The sequence below is a fragment of the Populus trichocarpa genome, chromosome 6 (assembly GCF_000002775.5).
Source record: "Populus trichocarpa isolate Nisqually-1 chromosome 6, P.trichocarpa_v4.1, whole genome shotgun sequence".
Taxonomy (NCBI): domain Eukaryota; kingdom Viridiplantae; phylum Streptophyta; class Magnoliopsida; order Malpighiales; family Salicaceae; genus Populus; species Populus trichocarpa.
This window is the reverse complement of record NC_037290.2, coordinates 24,192,600-24,203,190: the sequence shown is the minus strand read 5'-3', so window position 1 is coordinate 24,203,190 and position 10,591 is coordinate 24,192,600. Positions and strand designations below refer to the sequence as shown.

The 10,591-nt window shown below is 34.2% G+C and overlaps 2 protein-coding genes and 1 non-coding gene across 6 annotated transcripts; 2 read left to right on the top strand and 1 right to left on the bottom strand.

The window, feature by feature from the left end:
• The first annotated feature begins 256 nt into the window (after nucleotides 1–256).
• Nucleotides 257–338, top strand: TRNAS-CGA (transfer RNA serine (anticodon CGA)). Its single transcript has one exon. It is a non-coding gene; the product is annotated as a tRNA-Ser (tRNA).
• Nucleotides 339–4,474: 4,136 nt separating this feature from the next.
• On the top strand, nucleotides 4,475–7,646 carry LOC18100669 (tocopherol cyclase, chloroplastic). 4 transcript variants are annotated; one of them, XM_024604748.2, is made up of 5 exons: nucleotides 4,475–4,959; nucleotides 5,434–5,531; nucleotides 6,033–6,146; nucleotides 6,808–6,933; nucleotides 7,218–7,646. In XM_024604748.2, exons 1-5 carry the CDS (start codon nucleotides 4,767–4,769, stop codon nucleotides 7,587–7,589), a joined length of 903 nt encoding a protein of 300 aa, XP_024460516.1. In that variant the 5' UTR covers nucleotides 4,475–4,766; the 3' UTR covers nucleotides 7,590–7,646. The 4 variants fall into 4 exon arrangements, 1 of the variants encoding a protein (XP_024460516.1); XR_002982694.2 differs by lacking the exons at nucleotides 4,475–4,959; nucleotides 6,808–6,933; nucleotides 7,218–7,646 and adding exons at nucleotides 5,001–5,285; nucleotides 6,456–6,608 and having other exon boundaries at nucleotides 5,434–6,146; XR_008059566.1 differs by lacking the exons at nucleotides 4,475–4,959; nucleotides 6,808–6,933; nucleotides 7,218–7,646 and adding an exon at nucleotides 6,456–6,605 and having other exon boundaries at nucleotides 5,009–5,531.
• A 137-nt stretch (nucleotides 7,647–7,783) lies between these two features.
• On the bottom strand, nucleotides 7,784–10,422 carry LOC7495701 (protein NRT1/ PTR FAMILY 1.2). Its single transcript, XM_002308573.4, has 4 exons — nucleotides 9,936–10,422; nucleotides 9,611–9,828; nucleotides 8,946–9,496; nucleotides 7,784–8,815 (listed from the first exon to the last, which is right to left on the bottom strand). Exons 1-4 carry the CDS (start codon nucleotides 10,027–10,029, stop codon nucleotides 7,960–7,962), a joined length of 1,719 nt encoding a protein of 572 aa, XP_002308609.1. The 5' UTR covers nucleotides 10,030–10,422; the 3' UTR covers nucleotides 7,784–7,959.
• Between the last annotated feature and the right edge of the window lie 169 nt (nucleotides 10,423–10,591).

Genomic DNA, 10,591 nt, shown 5'->3' with positions numbered 1-10,591 from the left:
TAAGGTCTTTTGCAATCTTTCCCACACAGATGGAAGGAGCTGTGGAAGCAACTTTAGAAAATGTAGCTGTGAAAAAAAATATGGAATTGATCAACAGTTTCATTGCTATTATGGCGAGACCAAGTGACAGCTCTAGCTAACAAACCGTTCCGCGAAAACTTAAATGCTACGCTGCCTTGAAAATGGGTATAAACATTGATAAGAAAAGGTTGAGTTTAAGGCTAAATAAAATATAATAGAGAACCATTAGTAAACCGTCGATATGTCCGAGTGGTTAAGGAGACAGACTCGAAATCTGTTGGGCTGTGCCTGCGCAGGTTCGAATCCTGCTGTCGACGCTTCTATCCTTTTATTCCTAGCACTGATGATTCGGACTACAGGTCGTTTGCATGTCCCGATAATTTTGCTTCTTGCAAGCTATTCTAAGGACATGTTCCTTTCTGTCTCTATATATATACACTAGCTTTGATACCCGCGCGATGCCGCGGGTCATTTTTTTTTGTATAAAAAATATTAAAAAAAATAAAAATTTAAAAATCTTGGGTTTTTTTACAAAGTTATATCCAAGAATCTTGAGTTTGACTGCAACACCTGACCTAAGAGTAATATTTATAATATTAATAATAAAATTAAACTTGCATGACCCAAGTTTAAGTGAGTCTGGCTGTAATACCGGACCCAAGAATACTGGATGTGGGTCTGACTATAAGGTTGTGTCATAAAAGTGTGATAATTAAATAGATTAATTAAAAAAACAAAGAAAAAAATCAACATGAAGGAAAAAACTAATGAAGAAAAAGAAAAAAAAAACATTGAATTAATTGGGTCAACCTTTTAAACCAGGTTATCCCGTAAAACCTGGGATTTGCGTCATGAAAGTTTGATAACTAAATAGAAAAAAAATGACGGGTTTACCTAGAATTAACCGGGTTAACCCATCAAACTAAGTTAACCCGTCAAGCCCAGGATACGTGTCATGAAAGTATAAAAGTCTGATAATTAAATAGGAAGAAAATTAACTTTAACAAACTAAACTAAATGAAAAAAATAACTCGTCAAATCAGGTTAACCCATCAAACCCGAGATTCGTATCATGAAAATCTGATAACTAAATAAATAAAAATTTAACATTAACAAACTAAATCAAACAAAAAAAATTCATTAAAAAAAACTAAAAAGAAAAAATAAAAGAAAAAAAACAGTTATATAATATAATACAATATAATTATAATTATAATGAAAAAACGTGGGGAAATTTTTTTTTTTAAAAAAAAAGTGGGGAAAGCTAAAGCTAAAGCTAAATTCTCAACCAACTCAATATTGAAAAAATAAATTTAACAAAGATAATTAAAAAAAAAACTATGTGGGGGAAACACTGTAGCAAAACAAAAACCATGTAAGGGAAACACTGTAGTAATCCATAGTATTTTTTTTTTAAAAAAAAAACTACAAAGCTAATCTCTCAACCAGCTCAATATATAAAAAAAGTCGACAAAGGCTATCTAAAAAAAAAAAAAGTCAATTTTGGGTAAAAGAAATGAAAAAAAAATATACAAAAAAGGAAACAAAAGCGAAAAAAAAACACGTGGGGAAAGCTACAGTGTTTTAAAAAAAAAAACAAAAAAACTAAATTTTCAACCAGCTCAATAGTAAAAAAATAAAATCAACAAAAATAATTCTGAAAAAAATAAAACAAAAAAAAATATGTAAAAAATGACAATGTTGGAAAAAAAGAAAAATAAAAAAAAATAAAAAAAACATATGGGAAAGCTAAAGCTAGATTATCAGTCAGCTCAATATTGAAAAAATAAATTTGATAAAGATAATTTTTTAAAAAAATATAAGGGGAAACACTGCAGCAAAACAAGAACTATGTAGGGGAAACACTGTAGCAATCCATATTGTTTTTTTTTTAAAAAAAACTACAAAGCTAAATTCTCAACCAACTTAATATAAAAAAAATAAAATTTACAATGATCATTTTGAAAAAAAAAGAAAATTATATATGAGAATATTATAGCAATCACAATGTTTTAAAGAAAAAAACTACATAGTTAAATTTTCAACCAGCTCAATATTTAAAAAAATTAGCAAAGATAATTTTGAAACAAAAATTTTTTTTTAAAAAAAGAAACAAAAAAAAAGAAGAAGAAATCAATTTTGGGTAAAAAAAAAAGCATGTAAAAAAAAACCTGGTAAAAAAAATTATTTTTTTTTTAAAAAAACTACAAAGCTAAATTCTCAACCAATTTAATATATAAAAAATAAAATCTACAATGATCATTTTGAAAAAAAAAAAGAAAATTATGTATGAAAATATTATAGCAATCCACAATGTTTTAAAGAAAAAAACTACATAGTTAAATTTTCAACCAGCTCAATATTTAAAAAAATTAGCAAAGATAATTTTGAAATTTTTTTTTTTTTAAAAAAAGAAACAAAAAAAAATAAAAAGAAATCAATTTTGGGTAAAAAAAAACATATAAAAAAAAACAAAAGCAAAAAAAAAAAAAAAAAAAAAAAAAACCAAACCTGCTACAGTGAATATCCCACGTGTTTTAGAGTTCTTTAATATACTCTCTCTATTTTTTATTTTTTTTTGGGTTTGATGGGAAAATTTCACTTGACATATCTTTTTATAACAAAATAGAATGAGTGCCACTCACTTCATTCCATCTCTTCTTCCTCTGATGCATAGCTTTCCCCAGTAATCCTACCTAGCTAGCTTTCTCTTATTCATAATATCCAACACATTACTAGTGATGGAGCCTGACTTGGAAATAATCCTCCTTGCACTCCTCTGTGCATGGATGTTTCATTGCTTGTGTACGTAGTACTAGCTAGCTATTATCTAATTTGCCATCTTGAATGCCGTATTACTTGCGTTCTCCCTCACAATCCTCTCTATTGCTGTAATTGATCTGCAATCTTTTGTTTCTCGGTTTAAAATGCCTCCAGAGGAAAAGTCTGAGCTGGGTTTTGCTCTACCTCTCTATATCATCATGTATCATGTCATTTTGGCTTCAAAACCTTTCTTCGAATGCACGTTTTCCGAATTCAAAGTGAAGGCTGGACATGTTTTGAACCGTACAGAAGCTTTTAGCTAGCTCTTTTGACTCGAAGAATATTATGATGATCTTCTTATCAGCACTTTTTATACCACTTGGGTACTGCTCAAGCAATTGGTGCAATGGAGAATTAATGATGAGTAGCTCGCTGATTGCAAAGTTTTAAGTTCTATATGTATCTTAATTCCATGCCTAAAGAAATTGCCTTCATTCATGGTGTTCTTAATGAGAGACATTTTTCTACTGAAAAATAACAGAACATGTGCTGTATCTCTTTACGGTTGTAATTTATGAATTGTTGAAATTAAATTATATGGTTTTCTTTTCCTTTATTTGGTAGTCATATTTAAGACTGGATTTGTTTTTTTTAGAATAATCATGTTTTTTTTATATAAATTTTCTTAATTCAAAGATACGAGATGTTTTTATACTGGTTAATTTTTACTAATCACTCAAAATTCTCATTTCTTTGATAATTTTAAAAACACATCCTTCATATTAATCTAATATATAAAATCTAGTTTCAAAACTCAATCAGACTTGACCGGTCAACTTATCATCCCGATACTAAGCTACGTCAATAGAAAAACCAGTATTACAAAAAGTAACATTATTTCTAGTAAATTTTTTTAGATGGACTTGGGTGAGTTTTAGACCATCCTAATTTGATTCTTATAATTATAATAATTTGATATTAAAAAGAATTTAATAAATTTTCTAAATAGTGGTTTTTAAATTAGAATCCTAAAAATTAAGAAAGGATCAATCTTTTTAAGCTAATTTCTTGGATGGAGTTATAAACAATAAATGCCCCCCCATTCATCAACTAGAAAGGGTGCGCCCCCCCCCCCCTCTTCACATCAATACGCCTATCACTATCAACTAGATAAGGTGCCGCTTCGCCGTGGGCGGATAATCTCATTTCTACAATGACTCAAAATGAATGAACGTGCAAGTGCTGGGACGAAATGTAAAAGAACTATTAATGAAAAAGACAGTAATATTCTTTGAATCCAAGCATATGCATAGAAAGTAATTTTCTATTTGTATTATGATGAACTCTTGACCACTTGGTCAATGAATAATTAAGAGATAGGTTTGCATGAATAGTCATAGATGCGAACAATGATATCAGCCCTCTTTTGTATTTATATGCTTAGGATTGTGCACAATAATAATAGTAGAATGTACTACGCGTGATAACAAAGCTATATAAGGTATATACATATACAAGGTAATTCCTACATGAGACACTCTTTCCATAATACTTAGAGATTGAGTTGAGAGATTTATGAGGGCTGTTCCTGTAATATACGATCAGAAGTTTTGTGGGAATCGGACTGTTGTGATTTGTTTTATCGCATACCTTTTCTTTATGTCAATGGTGTATTAGGGAAATCATAGTCATGGTCACAGCTGGTTGCGGAAACTTGAGCTGTGGCTTTTAATACAATCCTGTGCCTTATACGTGGCAGGAACATCAGCCCATTTTCCAATGCCTCAGGATCCAAGCTAATGGGTTAAGTCTTAAAATGCTCTGTTAGTCCACCACCCTGTCTTTGTTTGAGTTGGTGACCAACTGATCATCTGACTAATGGTTGAAGATCAAACATACTCTTGCTGGCGAGCTGGAAAATTGACTATGTTTTTTTTTGTTCTTCAGTTGTTTTCAGTTTGTTTGAATATTGATATTTTGGCATGAGCAGAACTTCTAATTGCAGGACAGATTATGTTAAAACTGTGAAAATTGCTCGTTGGGAGTACAGGACTCGTCCCATTTATGGATGGGGTAGCGTTGGGTCTAAACAAAATTCTACTGCAGGTTGGCTTGCTGCTTTTCCTGTATTCGAGCCTCATTGGCAAATATGCACGGCAAGCGGGCTTTCAACAGGCATTGACTAGTTTCCTTATTTTTCTTTGGCAATTAATAATCCGGCTTTTTTGTTCATATTATTTTTGATATCCATCTTTTAGTTAAGCTGTTTGATGTTTATTTATCAGAAAAAAAGAGGATTATCTTTGTAAAATTCTCTTACTTCTTATTGATCTGTGGGTCTTCCTTCTTGTATCCATCCTTTCGTTTTTCCTTTCTTTTCCTTTCCTTCCCTCCTGAGATATGGACAATGCTACAAGATCATTGAATGAGTATAGAGAATATGGATCTTGAGTGTTTGAATAGTGGGCCCTCCTGCTGCTCCAGGGGTCAAGAGGGATTAAGTATGTGAGACCACAGCATTCAGAGGCTCGAGGGATGGTTGTATTAGAATGTTTTTTGAATATTTTTAGAAGACAGTCTTGCAGAAAGTATTGTGATGGAAGCTGATGTATTCTCGGGAATAATTGTTGGATTTTGATTGGATTGCAGGCTGGATAGAGTGGGAGGGCGAAAGATTTGAGTTCAAAGATGATCCTTCTTGTTCAGAAAAGAACTGGGGTGGAGCCTTCTCAAGAAAATTGTTTTGGGTGAAAATCCATTTGTTTCTTCACAAGTCGCTTGTAGTCCATATACTTAGGTTTCATTGTTGCTTGTTCCATTATAGAGAACGAACGACTTAATCTAATTTTCAACATACAAAATATGCTACCAGGTAAAAAGGTTTTTCAAATTATAATTTTGATGCCTGAATTTGGGATGGCGGTGCTTTACTTGGGCCAATATGCATTATAAGATGCAGTGACTTTTTCTGTGGTTATTGAACCTGCTTTTTTCCTGAATCTGATCAGATGGCTCACTTTTGAATGTGCTGTATATCAGTGCAAATTATTTGTTAAGAAATCATTTCCTGGTAGGTCTTTTATTGGATAGAGCTTATTTAATTTTCTAGGATGATCCCCGAGAAAATGAGCCGCTGAAGCATCTGTGAGCTGTAATTGTCTGCATATATGTAGCCTGAAAAAGGAAATAATGGCAAAGAAAAGAAAATCTAATTGTCTGTATGTTCAATTGTTGATGTTTTGCTGCAGCTTCAGTGTAATGTCTTCGAAGGTACAAAAGGAGAGGTTACTTTGACAGCAGCTGGTGGAGTGAGGCAGTTGCCTGGACCAGCTGGCTCTGAGATACATGAAAATGCTGCACTGGTACTTTTCTATAACAATTTCTACACTCTTGTTTCTCCACTTTCCCATTCCAGTTAATTTTTTTTTCTCTTAAATCTTTTGAATCTGTGTTTAATTCTCCCAGGGAAAATATTCCAAAAGGTGTAGAAAGAATGAAATACCAGAATACTATGATTAATTAGTACTGTATCTGTGCCATCCTCTAGGACCTCTACATTTTGATTTCTTTAGAATGCCATTTGGTATCCTGAAATATCAGAAGAGCCAACAGTGCTCACAATTCTAACAAGCTGGGATCATAAACACACATCATGATGTTTACTGGTGCAGATTGGAGTACATTCTGATGGTATTTTCTATGAATTGTGCCATGGAACGGTGTTGTGAATTGGGAAATTTCTCAATGGGGTTACTGGCACATGTCTGCAGAGAACGAGAAACACTTGGAAAACTGTTAAAACAATCTCTTCTTTCCTTGTGCTAGACTGCTAGTGCCAATAGTCTCACGTTATAAAACCTCCCAGTATTGTTTTCTGCTTGAATGAGTGAAATTTAAAATCAGGATTCACGAAGCACTAGCAAATCCATATATTACAGAAAGTCTCAAGTCTTGTTTGGAAAAATACACTGGATATATAGGGCGGCACAGTTATTAGAGGTGTAAGATGTTGCTTCTTGTCAGGTTAAATTGGAGGCAAGAGCAAAGGATTTGGGAACACCTATACTTGCTCCAGCTTGTATAGATACATGTTCTGGTGTTCTGAAATTGCAAATGTGGGAGTGGAGACAGGACGGAACTAGGGGAAAGGTACATGTTATTAATCATACCAATATATCCGTCTGTTTATCAAATTGTGTGTAGTAACTTTCAGTTTTCCAGTTCATGCTACATGATTCTAACCTCAGCAATCATTTTTCTGTGGCATCAATAATCAACTGGCTATGAGACATGAGATCAAGAAATCTAAATCTTAGTTGTACAAACATGATTCGTCACCCGTATTCACCATTGATAGTTTACAGAAGGTTGTCCCATTTTTGCTCACATTTTGGGATAAGATATTCTTATTCTTTTAAACTTCGTTGTATTAGGTAATTTTGAAAGTTACGAGTGACATGGCAGCAGTGGAAGTTGGAGGAGGACCATGGTTTACCAATTGGAAAGGCAAGACATCTGCTCCAGAGCTCCTTAGACGTGCTCTTCGAGTTCCCATTGATCTGGATGCAGTTTACAATTCTGTTCCATTCTTCAAGCCCCCCGGTTTACAGTCAGTTGGCTCATGCTTTCGTTCCACCAAAGGAATCTCCTTTTCACTACTTGAAATAGAAAAAGAAATATGGCAGAGTGTGGGTGGGGCGGTTTGCATGAACCTGAGGATCAGTCTGGCCAAATGCTATGGATATCATTGCTATCTAAGAAGCAAATATATATCCGTGGCTTTGAATATAATCTCTAAATGTTGAAATGATTTGCTTTGATTTTTAAATGATTATTTGCGTCAATGAAAATAAATTTCTTTAGATTATTAGTTCATTAGTTCATTAGTTTTATCAAATAAAGATAAATATAAGTTATCCAAAGATAACTGTCAAGTATTTTTGTTAAACATAAATGTTTTTGTGAAACATAGTAGCAACCTATTAAAAACAAGATAGTATACAAGTTAAGCTTTCTATATTCGTAGTCTTAGATTGCATGATACATATAATTTCCAAACTTAAAAGACATCTAATTTTATTAGTATGGTAGACAAACTAAACAATCCATGTTGAATAGTCTAATTAATCTAGTATTTTTTGACAACACCCTTGTAATAATCAAATTGGTTTGCTTCTACTCCAGCAGACGCTCCTCCTTTTCGTCCTTAGTGCGTCCATAAGTCCGACAGCAAACAAGAAAATACACAAAATTGATTATACTCAAGACAGTAATCAGCCAGTAATAATCATCTAACCGACCCTTGTTAAGATTACTAGACAACCAGCTCTCTTGCCCTCCTCTAGATGTAACTCTATCCACAACATCCACCAAACCACTCCCTATCATGTCAGCCATGGCAGTTCCGAAAGTGAAAATAGCCACCGCAATGCTAGACATGCTTTTAGGGAACTGAGAGTAGTAGAATTCTATCTGTCCAATTGAATTAAAAGCTTCAGCCAATCCAAGTAGGATAATTGGTGGCAAAAGCCAGACTACTGACATGTTCACTACACCATCTGGTTGGTCTTCTAGTCCTTCCTCAATAGCAGTTCTCCTTCTTATGGTTTCTACTACTGCTGACATTGCCCTTGCTGCAATTGGGATTAGCAAACCAATTCCTATCCTAACTGTAGGACTAGGCCCGCCGCGTTGCTTGCCAGTGAATTTTGCTAACAATGGTAGCAGAATTCGGTCATAGAAGGTTAGCCAGATTGTGAGAGTGAGAACCAGAAACACATTGAGAGATCCTGCTGGGAGTTCAAAATTAAAGATTTGCCTGTCCATGGTATTTGCTTGGAGGGTGGCAAATGAGTTTTGATTTAAGTTGATTTGCATCATGATGCCTGTAGACCAAATGGGGATGACTCTAAGCAGAGCTTTCAGTGACTCTACCTGATCAACTGTACATAGACTCCATGGATTTGAAGCTGACCCATCCGGATTTACATCCCTATCAGGGTCTGTTATGATACAAGCTCGGTTTAAACACCTGCACAGAGTGTTGAGAAATGTTAATCAACTTGTCATCTAATGTTACTTAAAACAGAATTGATTTGGATTGTCATTAATCCAGAGAAAAACTTAGATTCATCAATGTGCTAATAGCAACATTGCTGTACCTTAAATTAACCGTGGGGATCTGGAACTCAGAATCATCACTGTGGTAATAATACTGTTCAATGCTACTGTGAGATAGACTGAGCTTTCTGTTCCTGAATGCTGCAACTAAAACCTGAACAAACCCAGTAAATAAGCTCGTGGAGGCCTTCACTTTTACGTACTGGGAAGAACCCACCAAAAACATTAGAGCAGAGAAGAACATGAGAACTGCAGGAATAGCAAATCCAACTTTCCAACCGAGGTTATCTTGAACGTAGACAATAGCAGTAAATGCTATAATTGTTGATAATCCTGTCGCAGCATAATACCAATTAAAGAAACTCTGTAAGACACTCTCATTATTGGGGTTCTCTTTATTGTCTAGTTGGTCTGCCCCAAAGGCAATAGAGCAAGGTCTTATGCAACCGGCTCCGATTGATATAAGGCCGAAAGAGGAGAATAAAGTAGCTAGTTGGCCTGCAGTAGCTGAGCTGCAGACATTAGTAAATCGGTCACAAGGTGGAGGGGTTAGTTGTGGGATCATGGCAGTTAACCAAAGAAGAATCATCCCCTGCATGAACAGAGCAGATCAAGAAATCAAGACTCGAAACCCCTATTTTCCCTAGAAACTTGGAAACAAGGCAAACAAAGAATCAGTGAATATGATAGCAAGAAATGGACTTACAAGAAGGCTGCAGAATGATCCCAAAGAGATGACCAGATACCGACCCATGAATGAATCGGAGAGGAAGGCTCCGAAAATGGACAATCCATTAGACATAGCAGACCACAAGAAGAGAATGGTTGACCCACTTGCAGCCTCCATGCGATAGTTTTTCATCAAGTAGAATATCATATTTGGCATCAGCCCATAGCTAGCCACCCGCTCAAATGCCTCATTAACTATAAATTCACAGAACAAGAAAGCAAAGAAGCCAACATGATTCAACCGAAACAAAGAACAAATCATGAACAAGAAAGAAATTTTAACAGTAGACTCTGGAAATTACCTATGATGAAGGGCATGGTCCTCAGGCCACCCTTTCTGGGGTCCTTGTCCTTAGGGATGAGAACCATCTTCTCCTCTACTATTGAGTTTTCCATTTTTCCTCTTCTCTAACAGTATTATAATACCATATAGTATATTGTAAGGTGGAAAGAATCACACACAAACACTATGTATAAACACAATGTTTGGAATAAGTTCCACAGAAGCACTGGATTCCCAACAAGTTCCACAAATCATATCATTTTAGCCTGATTTGTCAGTTGCACATAAAATTTGTGGTTTTGAAAAGAAAATAATTAAATTCTTGAACATGAAGTGTCCAAACAAATTAAGCAAAAATAGATTCAACTGAATCAAATTCTACACTTAAAAAGGAGTTCCTAAACAAACTGCAACTTTTCTTAAAAGGGTAAAAAGAGGGGTATAGCATGCAGTGGACTTTTGAAGATGATAACGAGGAAGGTGAAGCAGTAGGGTTTTTCGTTTTTTTTTTTTTGAAAAGTATACAGTTTTTTTTGTTTTTTTATTCATGATGTTTTTTTTAGTTTTGTAATTTAATTTTTTATATTCATTATTATTAAGATTTTTTAGTAAACTAGATTAGATTTAATAACTATGAGGATAGAAAAGAAAAGCGTCCCCTTCAATTCATAATGG